The sequence below is a fragment of the Melozone crissalis genome, unplaced genomic scaffold (genome assembly GCF_028551555.1).
Source record: "Melozone crissalis strain CALT ecotype California unplaced genomic scaffold, PUWL_Pcris_2 ptg000027l_1, whole genome shotgun sequence".
Taxonomy (NCBI): Eukaryota; Metazoa; Chordata; class Aves; order Passeriformes; family Passerellidae; genus Melozone; species Melozone crissalis.
The window spans coordinates 22653313-22674248 of record NW_026535805.1 but is presented as its reverse complement, the minus strand read 5'-3'; the positions used below and the strand labels follow the sequence as shown (position 1 = coordinate 22674248).

The 20936-nt window shown below is 39.8% G+C and overlaps 1 protein-coding gene across 2 annotated transcripts in view; it reads right to left on the bottom strand.

The window, feature by feature from the left end:
- Positions 1 to 205: 205 nt before the first annotated feature.
- The window catches only part of KIF25 (kinesin family member 25), a 41155-nt gene continuing 20424 nt past the window's right edge, over positions 206 to 20936 (bottom strand). For both annotated transcript variants that reach the window (XM_054280501.1, XM_054280502.1), the window contains exons 9-15: positions 17873 to 17947; positions 13451 to 13600; positions 12209 to 12385; positions 6966 to 7117; positions 4318 to 4515; positions 1785 to 1940; positions 206 to 604 (exon numbers count right to left, since the gene is read on the bottom strand). In XM_054280501.1, the coding sequence (XP_054136476.1) occupies positions 447 to 604; positions 1785 to 1940; positions 4318 to 4515; positions 6966 to 7117; positions 12209 to 12385; positions 13451 to 13600; positions 17873 to 17947 (1066 nt within the window). In that variant the 3' untranslated portion in view covers positions 206 to 446. The remainder of the gene's footprint in view (positions 605 to 1784; positions 1941 to 4317; positions 4516 to 6965; positions 7118 to 12208; positions 12386 to 13450; positions 13601 to 17872; positions 17948 to 20936) is intronic.

The following is a 20936-nucleotide window of genomic DNA, read 5'->3' as shown; positions in this document are numbered from 1 at the left end:
TAGAGCAGTCAAAAACTGATGTGTCTCATTTTAATACAGGGAGGACATATTTCACTTGCTGCTATGAAGCACTGGAATGATATTTAAACTCCTGACTTCTACTGAGAAGACAGAATGCACCCTTGGCCTGTCAGAAGCAAACCACCCTAAATCAGGGTCCTGTTGATTTAGGGCAAGTAGAATTAAAGAAACACATCACCAAAGCTATGTCTTAAAGCCCAGTTTATTTCTCTACCACTCCACCATGGTGGGTAGCTGTTGTCAATACTTGCTATTATCTTTGGAGCAAGAACATCATTAGCAGGTTTATTGCTTACTAATGCCATGTTGAAGATTGTTTATTTTATCTGGCAGTTGATATCTAAAAGAATGGCTTAAGGACAACAATATACATTTCAGTCTGAGGAACTCATTAATGATACTTTAATCCACAGGAGTCTTAGGTTTTATTTTCCTTTACTCGGCACTGAGAAATTTTTTTTCTTGACTTGTCCTCTCTGAACTTGCCGAGCACGAGTTCCAAATCCCAGCGACTGCATTGATTCTGTTAAGTACTTTTGGCCAGGAGAGATGCACAGCATCACCAACAGTTTAGCATCACCTCCTAAAAACACGGGAAAGACAAAACATACTTATTTACCTCATTATTTTCAGTAAATTATACATTATTACCATACTGATACACAACAGTGAGCACAGATTACTGTTGCTTTCATGAAGCAGAAGACTGCTTCTGAAAAGGGCTGTTGAAACAGACAGCTCCTTCATGGGGAGTCTATATCTAACAATATATTTGCCCCAAAATGTTTCACAATTTGTAATGTAGATTTTTTCTCCTATTAGCTTCATTACTTAATCATCATGTATGTTATGGCTCTGGACACTTACTTAAATTCTGTCAAATATTTGTAAATTTGGGGTAATGGCAAAATGGCTTGTGTGACAATTAAACAAAACAGACTTGAAGTTTATAGACAATGGTTAAACAAAGGCAGAAATGGCCATTTTCAACACTTCACCAAAGTCATACAACAGACTTAGTTAAAATCAGGCTGAGTGCCTGTACAACATAGCTCTCACTTCTCTTTTTGGCTTTCCCTTCTCACAGTAGGGACTCCAGTACTAAGTGAAAATCAAAGCTTAAGCAAAAAGTAATAGTATTTCAGAAACTCTGAAGAACTGTTATCTCATTCACTGTCAATGCCTTGAACTGGAGATTAAAAGTATAAAGCCTAATATTTTCTGGCTGAAGAAAAATGGACTAATGTACTACACATACAGACACAAATCTAACATTACTGCAGGCATAACACTTGCTTTAAAACTGCTTCTGCATTGATGAGGAGCTAAAGAAGAGGAAGTGACCCCAACACAAAAAGAAATTGTAGCACAGTGCCAGTGACCTGTCTTCTTCCTTTGTCTTGCTGCTACAGGGCACAATGTTAAGGCATGTGCAAGCAGGTGATTATATCCTGTAGTAACAAAGATTGAAGTTTAAAAGTTAAACTGTACCTGACATGAAACACTGGTGAAATGCAATTTTTACCCTTTACATGATCCTATTGAGATGTTGTTCTTCAACTGAGCTTTGGAAACGGCACAGTTTAGCTTGATTCAGTTCAAAACTGTCACTGTGTACTCACACTCCCCTGAGCCAGAGTCTTTGAAATAGAGGGCACATTCAAGCAAGGAGTATAAGATCATCTTCTAGTTTGACACAGCAAAGGGGAGGAAAAGCCAGGAGAAGAAATCTGTATTGTTGAAGAGTCAGAATAATGCCTCACCTACGGAGTCCTGCAGCAGGTGTGTAAGTTTGCTGTTGCGGTACGGGACGTGAGCTCGCTGCTCTGCTATCGCTCCCAGAACGTCGGCCAGGGCGGACAGGCTGCGGTTGATGAAGGAGGTCTCTCTCAGTGCTGCCCCTGTCACTCCAGACATACCTGGTACAGTGGACAAAAAGGCACCGGGAACACTAAGCAAATCTGCCTCAAAACTGTAATGTGAAGGAAAGGTTAGAGAAGATTCAATGTCTACAGATGGTCCAAAGCATCTTATGTTAAAGTTGATCTCTGCAGGTGTACAACGCACTTTTTGCTCCATATGTATTAAGAACAAGGAACCAAGAAAGCAGGAACACCTTTAGATCAGACAACACTGCTTTTGAAAAGACGAGTCCACAATGGCCCCAAAGAGAAGCCTGTTTTGTTCCGCTATTTTTTATAATACTTAGCTGGCCCATCTATGTCCCTTTGGAAATAGAGAGAAGACACTGATGGCACAAGCTGCAGCAAGAAAACTGTACAGCAGCCACAAGTGTGAAGTGTTTGGGTTCACCAAAGACTGTGGAGTGATGTTTTATGGCATGATTTGCTGTAAGGAAATGGATAAAGGAAGTGGTAGAAGGTGCCCTTCTACCACCCACCCAGCATGGCTGTACGTAGCTATGCTGCCCCTGAACAACACAATAAAGGTTTGGTCTATGCAACACATTGCACCAATTCAAAGAGGTGCTGCAAGCTCAACTTTTTGATCAGTCTGGATGAGGGTGCAGTTAAGAGTAATTAATTCCTGCTGTCCTTACCATTGCCATTTGGGGACAAGAAATTTGCTGTTAGCATTTAGCATTATATTATTCAAATTCGAACTTTCTTGAGGATAGTGGATGAGGTACAGATACACCTTCAGTCACTTCTTACCCAGAGCACATGATCCACGTCAGGCAGAGCTGATGACAACAGCTGACAACAGCTTCCTCTACTGCCTACTCTCCTATCTCTAGACAGGTACAGAGAGTGGCTAGAGATCTTGTTTTCCCCTTAGGCCAGCATTTTCCAGCAAAGGGGAGCTCAAGAAGGAAATGTGGAAAAGTACAGTAGTAGCAAAAACCCCAGGAGTCTGGACAGGGAGAGCTGTAGAATTGTGACTGTGGGAGAGGATGAGGTTGGAGTGGTAGAGTCTCCAGTTGTCAGAGACACAGCAAAACAGTTTGGAAGACCCTGCCAAAGGGTGGATAACAATCCAAGACAGGATGAATCTCCAGGTAATTTTACTGGGGTCATTATATATACAGCCATCCTCAGGCTGCTTGTATATCAAGGAAAAGTGGACTCCTGGGATAACAGTTATCCCCCTAAAGAAGAAAACTGCAAATAGGGGAGGGGTTACATGTTTAAGCTACTGATTATCTGCATTTGGTTAGATGAACTTTGATAAAGCATTTAGCTGAGTTTTCAAAGTGAAACACAGTTTGCTAAAAAGGGACAAATTGGATTGTAAATGCTACAAAATACCCAGGCCAGCTGTAGTGCCAAGAGGACTGGGTGCTGACATGTGTGAGAAGCCTGGGGTGCTGCTGCTCACTTAGATTTGCCCACATTTTAAAACAATTACGAGTTAACACTGCCCTCACTTTCAGCAATATGTCCACTAGCACATCTGATGGCAGAGGTCAGTCTGCCACTAACTAACTCATCTAACACTGATGTGAGCATAGCTCTTCTGGCTTCACTGGAGGATCTGGCCTGCTGAGCCCCAAACCGAGGAAATGTTTGTCCTGATTTAACTGAGAGAACAAACACACGCCCTGTTGCTCAATTACATGTTTTCAGCATTTAGAGCAAATGAAAAAATAATGGATTATATTAGGTTTCTCTGTAGAACAAAAGTTTAACAGTGAGCAACAGCAAGAATTCTTGGCAGTAAAGTAAAAGACTCTTTCATAATACTGGTTCACTTTTCAAAACATTATTTCTGGAATGATACATTTGGCTGCATGGTTTTTCTTGGTAAGAAAGCTTGTCCTTTAGGAAATAATCAAGTTTTTGAAATTATTGTGTGCATAGAGGAGGCAGGAGGAAAATGCTTTGAAGAAACAATGAAAACAATATTATCTTTTCAACACTAATTTCCTCCAAGACTTTTTCAAGACAATAAAGTGGAAAAATCCACACATGGTGATATCAATTATTACAGATATTTGTAATATTTAAATAATTTATGCCCTTTAAACATTTATGTACCAAAGACATGCTAATTTTCAGAATAGAAAAACAGGCCTAATCAAAGCAGTCTGAACAAATAGTGTATCTATGATAGGGGTAGCCGTGCTGGGCTTATTTCAAGCTTATACAGCCATACTTTGATTTAAATTGTACCAGTGTAAAACTGGATCAATCAGCCCTCAAAATTTTGTTTATGCATCTGTGGGTTCAAACCACCCCTGTGTGAGCAGCATGCATCCCTCCATAAAGGACTAAGGCATTTATTCTCATCTAGATCCATGAGGATCCATGCCCATGAACAGACATGTTCACTTACCAACACACTCGCTCCCAGCCAGGTCCACCAGCTGCAGTCTTGTTTTGACTTGCTTCATTTTCTCAGTGGCTTCAAGCTGCACCGGTGAAGAGGCTCTGGAAGAAGAGGTGGATTTATTGTCTCTCATTTTTTGGGGAAAGGTGAAGGAAGCCTCTTTATTTAGTCTCTGACTGGTTTGTTCATCTTCCCATAACGTACCTGGTTAATGGAAAAAACAAAAGAGAGCTTCTCACTGACACTGAAAATTAAGATGGGGAAAAAATGGAGTATCAATAGGGGGATGTGCAGTATCTGTTCCTTCAGGCTATTCTAACAAAAGCAAGGTACAAGCCAGAATCCATGGCACAGGCAGGCTGAATGACTTTTTCTATCTTAAAGTTTTACTCATCAAACTGATCGTACCAATTGGTAACAAGCTTCGGTGTAGATTGTGTTGTATTCAATATCCCCATTGTTCACACATCTGTGTGGAAAACAAGAAATGGGAGTCCAGTAAGGACTTTAAAGAGGCTTTTAAAAAAGTTTTAGACTTATTGCAACCAAAATGCAGTTTGGGATGCTTGGGAGCAGTAGGCTCTGAAAATAGATTCTTTGTATTTGAAATTACAACTGCTGGTGCTGTGGCAAAAAAAAAAATCCTTATCCTGCCTCTTCTATTTTGTCCTTTGCTGGTGCTCACCCTAGACTTCCTTCAGCCCTCACACCCCACTGCAAGATCTCCACATGACGAGCTATTAGCCTCAGTAGTGTTATTCCCACTTGTTCAGGTTGGTTACCTACTAGTATCATTCCTCAGCAGAAGCATCTGGCTTTCTCTGTTTGCTGGGAAGGAAGACAAATACTGTCTGGGAAAGCTGCTTTCACATTAGCTTAGCAGGAATATATGCAAAATGGAATTCCCAAAGTTGTTTGTTTTTTTCTCTTAAGTGTTTTGGTTTTCATCTATCTCTTTCTTTCTCTCTCTGAAAGAACAAAAGAATAAAAGGCACATATTCTGCTACAGGTCATAGAGACAACAGACCTCCTTGGGTGCTTACAGAGTTCTAGCTGGAATAGTAGAAAGTTTCCAACTGCAAAACTTGACTAAGGAGCAGACTGACTTGCCTTACAGAGCTCTGTACTTCTCCAAGTAGGCTGCTGCTAAGCCCTGAGCCAGATCTTCACAGTGTAGGCAGAGCAGCTGTGTTGACTTACACAAAATAAATGGCTTCAGGCAATAGAGTGTCAAAGTGTTCCCACTCCTCTTCAGCTTTAGACAATGAAATTAAGAAACAGCTCTCCTCAAACAACAGATAATACTGATCAAAATGCTAAAATACCTTAATCAAACCTGAAAAAGTGCTGGCTTGTCAACCTTGGCTTTAGGTGCAGAACTCATCACAGACTTTACAAGTTTTTCTTTAGTGACTAAGGTATCCGACTTTGAGATATTTGACAATGGCATCTGGCTTTTAAATCAGGATCCTTTCCTTTTAAACAAGTCACACTGCTGCAGTGAGGTCCCAGGTGCAGTGCTGCTCTCTCTGCTTCCCTACAGCGCACATCTTCACTCATGTGCTGTGAATCAAAAGCCAGAGTCTGCATTCAACCCCAATTAGCCATTTCTGCAGAGCTTTGCTGCCAGGCAACATGGCACAGTGGGGTGGCTGCAATTAGAAGTGTCAAAGGGAATTCTGGAGCAGACAAGATGGCTGCTGTGCTAATGGTGCAAGCACTGAGTTTCAAAAAGTACCATCAATCGAATTGACAAGAATCTGGAGCTGACTAGAGTTAACATCGGGAATGCTGGAGCTGCAGCTTAGAAATTAACTGTGTCTTTTGGCAAGGCCCACAGGTAAGAGAGGGCACTGTCTGTTCTGCTTTTTTGTTGGTTTAATTTCTGATAGCAGTCTAAGGGAAAAAATGTTAAATATATCCCACTTTCTAAAATCATATTGTTGTTCTAGAATATGAAGGAGATGGACCACAGTACTGAAAGCAGAGAGCCTAATTAGAACATGAGCAAAAGAAAACAAAGTTACCTCAAGAGCCCCAAAAGAATGTTGTTCCTCAACCAATAAACTGGTAAGTCTTGGTGTGGTAGTGGAAAGCAGAAATATCAATGTTGCCATAGTAAATAGGACAAGTATTTTGTCTTTTCGTGCAGTGGCCTATTACTAACAGTTCAAAAGATTCTGAATTTAAAGGGCATTTTTGCAAGGCAGAGAGTAAATAAATTTAATTCTTTCTCAACCAAAAACATATGATGATCCCTAAAATTTACGGTTAGCTTAACCACAAACTTTCTATGACATGTAATTATTGATTCTAAGTGATTTAACTACTTTATTTGAGTATGTACCTTATCAAGATATTTACTATCTTATACCTTATCTTATGACTTTCTGATAACACTTATTCATTAGTTACCTCACGCAATAAAACTTCAACAGCTCTGGAAGTCAAGGCATGCAAAAAAAGGTGCTAGAAACATGAAAATGGTCTGTTATTTAAGAAGGAATGTCGAACTTAGAAAAATGGAAAAGAATTGAAGGCGTGTATCAAACATTGGAAAAAGGAAGAAAAAGCAATATGAAAACCTCCCAGTCCACAAACTGTTTTTCTAAAAACAACTGGCTCCAGATGTATCTTAGTAACATCCTACTTACCAAAGTTATCTCCAAAGACAACTGTGGTTATGGTCAATGTCACTACCAGATGAGAGCGAGAGGAATGAGCATGGACCAGTGTTGGGTGCGTGACTCTCAGCTGTAGGCCTTTGTTGACTAGATGCAAAAATTCAGATGCATTTTCAACAGTCCTAAGAAGTAAAGAAACAGAAAGGATATTTAACTGACTTGCAGGAAAAAATCACACAAGAAAGCTGACAACTTGAATGAGAACCTCAGCATTTCCATTTCCCTGCTCTTCTCCTTATACTACTCTCAGTTTTGAGCTGCACAGACAGACTTTTTCAGGTGAGATAAAGATGACAATTCAAGCCAAAAGCTGTGATGCAGTCCTTAAAGTGCTGCAGAAGTGGCCTGACAGCCTTGCAGGTCCAGAGGTACTATAGCTCAGCTCTTGAAGCTACAGACATATATCTCCACACTTTGGAAGAAAAGACACAGGGTTAGACATTGGTGGAATCTCTGGTCTTACAGAAGTAGGTTTCTCCAATTTATGCTGAGTTAGCTCATTTTCTTAGGTACAGAATTAGGCAAAACCCCCCAGAATTTCTCTGGGCCTCTGGAAGTTGTATTTCACATTTGGAATTAAATCCAGAATCCCTGGAAAAAAGTCCAGTTCCACTGTTCAATGAGCACAATGTCAGAATAAATAGATGTGAATTTCTATAGACCATTTATCTCATACTATCTGTTTTCTTTTCCTGTTAAAAGAAGTACTGCAAATATGAATCCAAGGGCAAGGACCTAGCACACACAGTGAAACACAGACAGTGAAATAATCTGGTTAGGTAAAGAAAAAAACCCACTATGATTTTCCCTATGTTTGCAATGTTTAAAAGAAATGAGATAAGACTGCCTACCCTTTTCTTTCACTTGTTGCCTTCTTCAATAATCATGGAAGGTAGAACACCTAAACAGTTGTTTTTAGGTGGGGGTATAAATGATGACTGTGTATCATAGCCTGGTCACTGAATGCTCTGTAACAGCACAACTATTTATAACACTTATGACAGGCCACAGGCTTGGTTCCACAATGCTGCAGTCAGCAGCAGCTAGCATATGATAAAAGGCAAGGTCTTTATGAATTAGATTTGGCTGATCTCAGTAAAAGTCACACCAGGCATAAACTTATTTTATGCTAAGAGCCACACTTGAAGAGTTTAGAGATAGAAGAACAAAAGAAAACAAACTATACTCAACTAAAACAATTTCTTTAAAAAAACAAAGCAAGGGCATCTGAAGCACAGAAAAGCATTTGGCCACACCATATCTATAGGCACTTAGGAGAAGCAGCCAGCTAAGTGCAGTTCCTGTGTATCCAGGCCTGCACGAGGTAAACAATCACTATAGACTTCCCCTATCAATCCTGAGCCACACATGCCAGCCTCCACAGTGACCCTCTACCTCTGGGCAGCCACCGGGGATGCCTCCTGCTTGTTTGACCTGGTACCAGCAGAGAACCAGTGGCTCCAGCTCCTGCAGTCAGAGCCTTACTCTGGAGTGATCTGACTATTGCCTCCCGTCCAAGGAGGCACACATCCTGCCTTCCCAAGCCTTGAACTGCATCTTCCAGGGGCTGGTCAGCCAGGACTGGAAGGCCCAGGGGGGAAGCAGCCTTGGCTGGGATGCAGCACCAGGCTGTTGGATTCTGCAAGCTGCTGCTGTGAGCTGGCAAAGGGTCAGTGCTCCAAGCCGCTGCCCCATCCCTGCATTTGCCAGGAAGACAGGGCTCAGGGTGTGCTGTCACTGCTGGTCACCTATGGCTGGGAAGCTGCAGCTGGCTTTGAAGACAAGCAACACCCCCAGCCCAGTGTGGTGAGCTTGGCACAGTAGCTCCCCCACAGGACTGACAGAAATAATATTTTAGTTAATCTCTACGACTTCATCGAGCCTTATGTGCCGCACGTTCCAGGACCAGATTCTACAAAGAGAAGCCCTGTTGTGGTTACGTTAAAAATTTGATGCTGAAAGTTCTCCAAAGTCAACCAAGCTATAAAAGAAGAAAGAGACTGAGGCTTTCGTGATTCAGTAAGATGAACATGTTAGCAGGAAAGAGACTACTGTAACTTTAGTGGATATATGGAGAGGCCAATGAGACCCAGCAGGCCAATATATTCTAGATGAAATATTATCATAAATGAGGATGTGTTTTTATTCAAAGCACCAGCTGTTTACTTTAGATTTCAGGCAGCTGGGTGGCCTCATTCAATGATTCCTTTACTTTGTTTGGGTTTGTTTTTTCTTATTAACCTGTCTATGTAATTATTAATATAACCTGTTTATGAATTGGACTTTTTTCACTGCTTGCATTGTAATTGAGATACAAGTCAGTATTTTTATTTATGTTTGCATTAGAATTTAACATTAACTGATTGAGATAAGTGGCTTTTAAGAGTTTTAGTTCAAGGCGCCAGGTTCCTTTGCCATAAATTAAAATTTACAGAAATAAACAGGGCAGCCATTTTATTAACTAGAGGGACAAATGAAACCTTATTGCAGCTTCTTTTTCTTTTGTCTCTATGGCACAAGTCCCACAGCTTCTTATCTCTCCCTTTCCCAAAACCTATGAAAAGAGATGGGTCCACTAACTATGCAAAGTTCCCTTGGGAAGTGGAACAGGCATTTTTCAGGAATAAAGTTATTCTAGGCCAGCATCTTAGTTACTGAAATACCTTAATTAAAAACTACTTGGAGGTTTTGATGAAACAGGGAAAGTTCAACTCCCAGCATGCCCACACTTCATGCATCCATCTTCACTTTCTAAATCATATGGCTCCTTTTCTGTCTAGTCAAAGGAAAAAGATTAGCCCCTCCAAGAAAGATTCAGCACACACAGGTTGAGTTCTGCTCCCAGCATCTTCTGGAGTTTTTCATTCGCTTGACAGCAGAGCCTTAACTAGATACTAAAAGTCGGAGTAGAGTCACAGTTGGGAAATACAAGAATAGAGAGATATAGAAACCCACTAGTCAGCATAATACAGACAGAAAGGGCAAAAGGATTCATCACTTTAAGCTCCAGTCACTTTTCATTCATTCCATGTTCTTATGGAGCATGCAGAGAGCAATCAAGTTTGCAGAATTTGTATGGAAATTGTATTTAATCTCAAGACCAAGAGCAGGCAAACCCCAGATACAAATGTTAATCCTTCCGAGAATATTGCACTGCTTATTATTTCACAGAAAGAAAGGAGAGTCCTATTGCTCCTACAGTGAAGAAAACTACTTGACAATTTCTCTGGGCTCCTACTTGTCTATGAGCAATTAAATTGGTAGAAAGTACAAATCAATAAATGTGTATCACTACGTAGAATAAAGTATGTTTGCACAATCCTCCAGCACATTCTTGTATTTTTATCAAGGCTTGCTGGGAATAGCATTAAATCCACATAAACAAACTACTGGTCTGCTTATGTGACTAAGTCCCACAGGACAAAATAATCTCCACTGATAGTGCATTTTATTTAATTGGCATGGGATGCATTTCATATCTGACTGCTAATTCCCCTTGGAAAAGTAGAGATTAGACTATGACAAGAATTATTATAGAGAGGCAAAGAAAAACATCATGTTTCCTCAGAAACATAGAAAACACTAATGCTGTTTTAAACATTTCAATAGAGCAAGACGTTTCTTTTCACAAACATTATTTACTCAAGGAGCAGGACACTTCTTTATGTGACATCTCCATAATGCACATGCTCCTTTTGTAATCTGTTTTCATGCTGGGTGCTCACAGAGAGATGTCCGGTTTAATTCCACTGGGTACCATCACCTCTCTAGTGCCACTAGTACTGCTTATTCTAATTTTTTTTTTTTGTAGCTAATATTGATATTCCTAGCATAAGGCCCAAAGAAAGGCCACAAAAATGGTCAAAGGCCCAGAAAGGAAGCCACAAAAGCAGAAGCTGTGGTGACTTGGTCTGTTCAGCCTGGAGAAGAAGAGACTGAGGTGAGACCTCATTGCAGTTACAACTTCCTTGTGAGGGGAAGCAGAGGGGCAGGAATCAGCCTCTTCTCTCTGGTGACCTGAGGGAACAACCAGAAGTTGTGTCAGGGGAGGTTTACATTGGATATTAGGAACAGGTTCTTCACCCAGAGGGTGGCTAGGTACTAGAATGGGATTCTTGGGGCTGTCCTGTGCAGGGCCAGGAGTTGGACTCAATGATCTTGTGGGCCCCTTCTCACTCAGGACACTCTATGGTAAATGACACAGCCATTACTAAAATGAAGCATCTGAAACAGATTCCCTCTTGTTAATGGATGAAATTTTATGAACATTTTATTTTTAACATCTAATTACCCAAGGTTAGTTTTTTATATATAACAAGAAAGCACTGTACATTTGCTTTGTATGCCACACTTACCTAATGCCAAGAATCATTCCCATGAGTACTAGAACAAATCTTTATAATGCTTAGTAAGTAAAAGAAGGCATTAAAGTAAGTATAGCTGTAGCCTTAAATACCCTAGCTCTCCCTTACACTGTCAAGTTGTGTAAATAAGGATCAAACCTGGCATACACCAATGCTGGGGAGGGACATCTTACAAGTGAATGGTGAGAAGCTTTGCTGCTTAGCTTTTAGTTTGAAGAACCTTGATTTTCAAGACCTACCAGTTCAAATGCCAACATAACAATTCCAGCTTTAACACCTTCAGTTATGAAAACAGAACATTAAGTGATATTAAATGATCACTTAAAATCTTATTCTAATTTTTTGTAACTCCAACCTAATTTGTAACTCCAACTCTAATTTTTGTGACTCCAACTTTCCAGCATAAAGGGAAGTTAACACCGTACAGCTGCTTAACTATTTGCAACTGGTACGTAAAATTCTATGATAATCTGTAAATTTTATAATTCAGTGAGGCTGAATGGAGAGTGCTTTGTGCCAAGATTATCCCTTCTTTTTCAAGAGCTGACAAGATGCCATAGATCCAGCAACAACAACATATGCTGCAATCTTCAGGCATTCTGAGTGAAAGGCACTCGGCACAGGAGTATAACTCAAAGTAACTGTACACTTATTTCTGAAAGTATGTTGACATTTGCAGCCAACTGCAGTCTAACAGACCGGGCTAACAGAAACAGAACTGTTCTTTTGCATATGGTAAGGACTCATTGTTTAGAAGCAATCTGGTGCCTATAATGCAGTTTTGTGACAGCTCTACACAGCATTAACACCAGATAGTGTTTGGATGGCAGGAGCAAGCTCTGTACTCACTCGTGCGTCAGCGATGGCACATCACTCTTCCCTTCTCTGGTGGTGACAACATCACGCTTGACGCCAAACACTTTTCCACAACTGTCTTTGGCCAGAAGATCAAAAATTTCATTATTATACACTTCTACAACAGAAACCTCAACCCAGTAGCTTCCTGGTGGCTTTTCTGAAATAAGCCTGGCAAATAAAAAAAGAGAAAAAAATTTGAAGAAAAAAGCCCAGAAATGTTGAAGTCAAGCCCCAAATGAACAATCTGTAAATAGAGATCTATTCTTTAATTGTAATATAATTACAATCTGATAAAAGCATTTACTACGTATCTGCAGCCTTGGAATTGCCTCATCCATATTCTAATGTTAACTTGAAGAATCAGAATATACAGTTTATTTATACTTGAGAAAGTAAATAGAATTTAATTTTCCAAACAGCTGTGCCAGCTTGTTTTTTCCACTAGCCTCCCATCTAACGATTTTTTTTAATATCATTTCTCTGCTGGCAGTTACTGCACTCAGACCTCAGAGTATAAAATCTGGCAGAGTGCAAGCAATGAACAGAGATGGGAAACTATATCTGGAAGAAGTTATCTGTTCACAGCCTGAGAATATCCATAAATTAAGGGCTTCTCTATTCAGGACAGTATTTACATTTAGACAGTTATTCTCATACAAAATTGGTTCTTTGATTTAGCTTATACCCTTCTCCAAAACAAACAGGCTTAGCTGGAAAAACTTCTAATGGCTCTTCTACTAGAACATAGCAGCATATCAGTTCAATCCTGTTTTAGGTTCAACTGAAAAAATCCAAGAACCCTTAAAACAAGAACAGATTGTAGTTAAAAATTCTACTATCCTTCTTCCTTGGGACTGAGTTCTAATCTGAATCCTCTTCATCTATTCCAGTTGTCAATTTTCACAGGACTTTTTGGAACTTCATTATCTTTTGGACTAACACAACTATGGTTGAAACTTTTCCAGAAGTTTAATTAGAGTCTGAAAGCCAGATAGACAGATAACACACAGTAAAACTGCATAATCTTGTTGTCTTAGAAAATTGGATTAAGCAGGAGAGAGACTAGAAATCTATATGAAACCTCAAGTATCAAATGGTGGTCAGAGAAGCTATAAATATTAACAATTTTGAAGCTGAAATCTGTAATGATAAATACACTACAAACATTATTTCATCCTTTCCATACAGTTTAAAGTGACTGCCACTGATGGCAAGTCTTTACTTAGTTTTTACCTGAACACTTCTTGGGTAGCTCGGGGAATAATTCCAAGTTCTGATTCCTCTTCTATGGCGAATGCTAAGTTCCCCTCTAACTGTGGTCCCAACATTGTGTATGTCTTCCCACTTCCAGTTTGCCCATAAGCCATGATACACACATTGTACCTGAAAAATAGAAGTGCTGTAATTTATTTTATCATTACCAAATGACTCTGTTAGGTGGCAAGTCAAACTCCAAACAATATGGGAACACAAACTTAAGAAAATAAAAGCACTGCCCCTGATTTCTTTCTGCAGATCTCAAAGTCTGACAGTAACCACTGTTCATAACATCACCTAAACAGATTTTATTTTGTAAGCAGAGTTGAAGGGATGCTTTTAAGTAGAAGTTTAAAGGATTCTTAGCTTGGAATGATTGATGCTGTTAGACCTCCTTGCCTGCCCAACTTGCAGCTTTTGCACTACTGAGCTGCTTTTTAATCAGCTCCTGAACCTCTGCAGTTTACGGTAGAGCATTTCAAAGTAAACCATTTCTGGTCTTGATTTGTGTAACAGTGCTGTGCTGCACACCACTGCACTTGTATCCTAACAGCTGGGAACTCTTCAGCTCTCATAGCCTTTTTCAGGCAGGCTCATCAGTCACAGCCCTCAGAGAAGACAGCCCTAAGAATAGGAGGCACAAATTTTAAACCAAGAGCACCAGTTGAGAATGAGTGTGCACACAATGACTACTCTGGAACAACGGTGGCAGGAACTGCTCTGATAAGGACAAGTAGAAAATTAAAATGTACAATATCAGTACAGAGGAACAAGCACCTATAAAACATCATCTTCTGAAGCAGACAAGTAAATATGTCTAATGAACAGAACTCTGAAAATGCCTCTTGGATGCACTGAAAAGAATAGAAAAAGAATTGTTCGCAGCTGTGAGCACCATTGTGGATGTCTGTGCCACAGGGATCTGAACTGAAATGTATGAAACCTATCCAGAAAGTGTGTTACTAACACAATCAGATCAAAGTCAACATCTTAAGCAAAATAAGTGGGTGGATAGAGATGCATCCAGCCACAGTACTGCTTTGTAAGGAGGACCAACACTGTGCTGTGCAGCTGAAGTTTTGCCCCTCCTTGGCTGTGCCTGCTCTGCTGCTCCTGCCAGCAACTGGAAGATGTGCATTTATGCTGACAGGACTGCTCTCTCCCTGGACTATCCTGTTTGTTCAGAGATACGACATTAGCACAACCTTCATACACAAGAAGTGCTTTGTAGTTTGCAGAAACTTCTGCTCTACTAGAGTTGCAAGAATGGGCTTGCTCCTTTTCTGCCAGAGAATAGAATTTCACTGCCTAAGCTGCCTCCTCTGTGGCAGACCTGAAACAGCTGGTTTTGATTATCTGATGCTTTTCCTCATATCAAAAATGTAGTTTCAAGCACATGCCAGCATATTTCAATGAACACCCCTCATCTAATTGTTTTAAATGTACGGTTTCAAGTCATGAAATTCTTACATGCATATTAAACATGCCTAGAAGCAATTATTCCAGGATGATTACTTTGAAAACTTTCACTTGTTGGAAAGAAATGTGGGCTGATAAGCCACATGAAAAATACCTGGGTACCCTTCCTGAAGTCATAGTTGCAGTCAGTGAATCTATAGTAAGGTCCCTCCAGATTTTAGCATGCACTGCAGAGTATAAAATAAGAGTCTAGTCATAGATTTCATGAAGTAAAGGAGATGATATAACTGTAATTGAAAACAAAGAGCACTACAGTAAAATCAAATGTGCTAGCAATTAGGGCTGTAAATCTGAAATGAGGGATTTCTTGAAATATTCACTGCTGACATAACTCAGTAGAAAAGCTCACACTAATTTTGGTAGTTTTTAGCTAGACTAACCATGAGTAATTTTCACAGTTCCACTCCTCATACACACTGCCCGGCCAGCTGGTAACTTATTGAGACTTCTAGCCCTATTTCAAAATTAAACAGATCTTTGGAACCAAAAAAGGAGCCAGATGTTTTTCCTTAGGAAAAACAGAATTAGTCTTCTTAGAAGTCTCTCCTAAAGGACTTTCCCATAGTCCAGCTGTTTAAATTTTCCTTAATTGCTGCTAGTTATAAGACAGTAAGCATCATGGACAAACTAGTTCTGACAAGAGACAGATGATATGATTAGAAGTTAAGTGGGCAGAGGATTGGAACATTGAAGACAGGGGTGCAAGTCATGTATCAATCAGTGGTAACTTGTCTGCCAAAGCCAAAACAGTGCTTCAGTCAGCCTAAATGAGCCAAAACGGGCCAAAGCAGTATCATATCTAAGCAGGTACAGGAGATAATGAATTGTTGGGGGATTCAAAAATAGGACAAGCAGCAGATCACCTTATATTTATCTATATAGTAGTTACTTATTATAGTTTACTTCACTGGAGCTCTAGCTCCAGCATAAAGCTTTCAAATAGAGAAGTCTGAAGAATTTTTACTATAACTCACCTATGTGCACTGATATTTTTCCTTCTCCACTTTATTATTATATATAACTGTTATAGTTTTCTTTAGAAAAGTTCTTATTGTCAAGCTAAAATATCAATATAGCACTTCTCTCCTGAAAAGAGTGTGAGTGTTCATTCCAGCAAAGTTACCCCTAGGAGAGAACACTGTTAAAGGAAATTAAAGGAGGAGAAATTAATTCTTTAAAATAAACAAACAAGTTGGATTCTTCAATGCTATAAAGAAAAGAAAAGTTATCTTACTCCCCTGTTAATCCTGTATGGCTAATGGTTAACTTTAAAGCCTGCTATACTTTGTCTGGTTTACATATGGAACAATCTTTTCTTCCAGTATATTTGTATTGAAAAATGAAACAATCCATTAAGAAAGAAAAACAGAAAAAAATAAGGAAAAGGAGAGAACACTCCCTTCTACTTGAGCTAAAAGTTGTTACAGACCACTTTGGAGCCCAGACTAAAACAATCAGGAGCAGCAAAGAGGTTGAAGGTTCAGACTAAGTATGTCTGTTTCCCATTTACAGTGGGAAGGCTGCTGTGCTCCTATGCACAGACTCACCTTTCCTGAGAATCTGCTTCTGTTTAAATAGCACTTCTGGAAGAACCAGACAGGTCTATCGTTTTCAATAACAGAACATTTCCTAACTGAATACAAAATCTTAGCTTTTAGGACAGGATTCTCCCCATGTAAAAATTATTAAGTGGGAAGTACAGCAGATCAAAGTACAGATCAGATGTGTCTGAAGACACTTAAAGGACCTGTTGAACCAAGGCAAAATTATGATCATTGCAAAAGGAAAAGTAGGGAGAGAAAGCAGTTGTTTTAAGACTTCTTTAACTCCTACAACGTAGTGGTCCCTAGGTTGGTCAGCTAAAGAAACTGTGGTTACTCATCACTGGTAAACAAGAATAATGCAGTCTATGACTTCCCTCAGCCAGGGAGCCCTTGGGGGCTTCTCTGTGGCAGATGGAATTCCCAATATTTACAGTATCTTTAGACACCTCTTCTAGGATGCTTTTAACAAAAGGAACCTTGGAAAGTTCAGTGTGCAGGCTGCTGGGAACAAGGATTCCCACTGTTCAACTATGCCACTGTGAATGGAAAGGGACTGTCTTCTCCTCTCCAGGGAGCCAAAAGTCCAAGACAGCCCTACCATATAATTAAGTGGTATTGGAACAGGGATGAAAAAGAAGCAGAAAGAAACTTATGTATAAAACTCAGCTTAAGCCTCAAGGATTATAACAATATGCACATCAAAGCCTCTTTGCAAGAGTAGCTTAAGTTGGCTCAGTAGTTATGAAAAATCACACTTTATGAGCTTCAGTAGCTAGAAGTAATTCCATGTATTTGTTAGTGCTTGTTACTGATCAGTTTTGTATTCAAACCAGAATTCTGTTTTACCCCAGTGCCTGAAGGAGCAGCAGAATGACTGAGAATGCTCAGTTCTGGTTCAAGCAGGAATCGATTGCACCACCTCCTATGGCCTGTGCTGGACACAAAACCAGAACAGAGAGTGGCCCTGGCAGGCCTTTCACATTGCACACAATGTTCACAGTGAACACACTGTTGGAGAAGATGTATCATGCAATGCTTGCAGCTGGAAAAGTTCTAAAATATAACCTGAAGAACACAAAGCAAAAATACAACATCTTCCATTAGAAGCATTAGTTTGACAGAAGCAGATCAGAGGAAAAACTGGGATTTTTTTATTTTTACAAATTTGACTGCTCTGCTAAATTTTCTAAGCCCTATTTTCACTGTTTATACAGAGAAACAGCATTTGCTTGGTGCTGAGTAGAAAGAAAACAGGAAAATGGAACTGAAAAGCCATAAAACTTGACTAGGTCATGATTATTAAGTATTTTTTTTAATTGACAGATTTCAGTAGACTACAGTGCTTTAGTTTTCTTACTGCAACCTTTTAACTTACCCATCCAGGAGAGATGTTAGCAAAGGGGCCACATCTGCAAATACTGCATCTTGAGACTCCAAGTCATTGTAAACTCTGAGGAACAAAGTGCAATGATTAACCAAAGAAAAATATACATGTTGTCACAACAACACAGATCACAGAAACTGTAGGCCAGTGACATGTAATCTGGGACCTGCAGAGATTTCTGTGACACAAAACTGAAAATTTGAACTCCAAAGTCCTCACTCACGTTTTGGGAGCAGCTGTTGTGTGTTTTGGGGAAAACAACACATATGTGTACCCTTCTGGATCGAGCTCATCCTAAACCTCCTGCCTGCCCCTCTGGCACACAGAGTCTTTTTCTAGGCTGTACTGGATCCCTGTAACTTTTTCACACCTACCAGAATGTGAAATATCCCTACTGCCTGGGATTCCTATGTATCACTTTATGGAAGACAGTGGTCAGGCTATACGGCCCTTTAGATGTGGGTAAAGTTTGGGTGGGGAGAGGGGGGAAAGAGGTACAGAGACTGCAAACTTGCTGAGGACTTGTCTCAGAAGACTCAGAGGCACAGCAGAAATCAGAATGCTCCTAAGGGTAACGTTTAAGGATGCACTATCTTTGTGGGCAATATCAGCCTAAGGTATTTCCATCCCCAGCCCTGATGAACTGCGTACTATGAAATCAACACTTCTCACTCAAGGGAAGACTTTCTTTTACATAATGAGGTGGAGTGCAGACCTTTTTAAACAGAATGGAAGACAATCAAATTGCATGAGTTACTCTACCTTTTAAAAAAGAGCAATGACAATTCAATACATGGGCCAATACAATGTTGTCTGAAACAACTACATATGTTTTTTGAATGCAAGGAGGAAAAAAACCCCAACAGTTATTTTCAAAGAAATCTTTCCTCCAACCTCTTCAGGTTTGTACAACATAAAATCAAGACCTGAAAATAGGAAATCATCAAAGAGGAAATTCTGATCATAAAACATGGATATCCTAACTCATTCATTTCTTCTGTAGCACACCAAAAATGCATTCTCCCCAAGATTACAGCCTGCAGCACCCATTGTTTATGCAATATGAACAGAATCTAAAACATGAGTGTCTTTACCCACAGTTTAATATTTGAGGTATGAATGTTTATATTTTGAAAAAGTTTCCTTTTCTGGTATCTTTCCGTGGTGATTTTTTTGGTCTAGCTCTTTTTTCCAATAGGTGATATATGCTCTTTGTAGCTCACAGTAAAATGGCTAATTAGAAACAGGAATTTTGGTAGCAGCAAATGCTACAAAGTGCAGTCACTCCTCTGTGTATACAGTACAGCAGTACAGTTCAGTTAACAGTATCCCACAGATTGTACAGGATACTACAGAGTTAACTGAATAAAGACAAAGTGTCCTCTTCAGCATTTACTCAAGCCTCTTTGTATATCTGACCATGATCTGTCTGCTACAGTCTATAGACTGCACAAATAGAGTTTTTGTATTCATGCTCTACATAAATAAGATTATGCAGAGGGATCACTGATAAACAGATACAGAATTGGAGCCAATGCACTCAATTCAGCATTTTTCCTGACAACAGCCAGAGAAAGGAGCAAGAAACAATATGGTGGTCAGCAACACAATAATTCATCTCTGTGTTTCATCCTAATCCTTAAAAGCTGTAATACTGGCCTCAAAACTGAAATATGAGTTGAATCTCTGTTTCAAAAAAAATATTATTAGAATTAGCATTCAGTTTCTTTCTGCATCTTGCTAAATTCTTGGCCCAGAGCAACATCCTGTGGCAATGTGTTCCACAGACTAATTGTAAGCTGCATGAAAATGTACTCTCTTTAATCAGGAAAGGAGCACTTGTCTGGCTTGATAGACAAATACTGCTTGTATTGCCATTCCACTGATGTGCCATCATAGTGTACTGAGAAACCAACAAATATGCAGGGATGTGGCACAGTTCAGACCAGGAGGACACAGGCACTGAATACTCTGTCCCTGCTTTGCATGCACACGAGCATATGCTTCAGTAAACTTTGCACATCCAATCTGCAAGGTCAATAAAGAAGACCAAAAGCACTTGCAAACACTTTTCTCTGCTTCATCTATCATCTGCAATTGATGAAATATTCATTAGCACCCAGTTACCCATCTTAACCACCTAGGTCTCTAACTCAGTCTGTGTTGAAACATTTTTTCTTTGCACATCAAAACATCTCAGAGCTACTATATAAATTTAAAAAAGAGAAAATGCTAAGAAAGGCATTTTAAAGATTAAAACATTCACAGTTAATTACTTTTGTTGCCTAAGAATGCAAACACATATAGGAATATAGGAATATTGCTACTGGCCACAACCCAGGCTAGAATCAATCAGTCTTAGCAGTTCATTTGCACAGCAAAGTAGAATCACAGAATCAATTAGTTTGGAAAAGACCTCCAAAGCCATCAAGTCCAGCCTTTAACTGAACGCCACCTTGTCACCTAACCCAGTAGGTGCCACATCCAGTTGTTTCTTGAACACTTCCAGGGATTGTGACTCCACCACCTCCCTGGACAGCCTGTTCCAGAGCTGAAGCACCTTTCTGTGCAGAAAATCTTCTTGATATCCAGCCTGAGCACAGGCTGGACACACACCTAAGCCCTAGTGCAGCTTGAGGCCATTTCATCCAAGGACAGCCACAGCTGGGGTCGGTACAGCCATGGCAGGGTCAGGCTCCGGTAGCAGATCCGAGGAAAGGCACGTGATTCCACGTTACAGTAACTACTCAAATATTTACTCGACTTCCTAAAGGGGTTTTACTGCCACAACTTAGCTGCTGTGGTTCAAATGCTATCCATACTGAAATAAAGTGGTTTAAAGTAGTCTTGAACTAGTTTATGCTACACTGTAACCACAGCCTTGGCTGAAGCATGGACACCCACTTCATTAGCTATTTGAAACCATGAAAGATGCTGCAAATCCGAAGAATATCTTTCTAAAACCCCGTGTATTTTTACCCGAATGATAGATTTGTCCCTGTGCACTGATTAATGTGAATTTCACATTGAAAATTCTGAGCTTCCTTTTTATTTT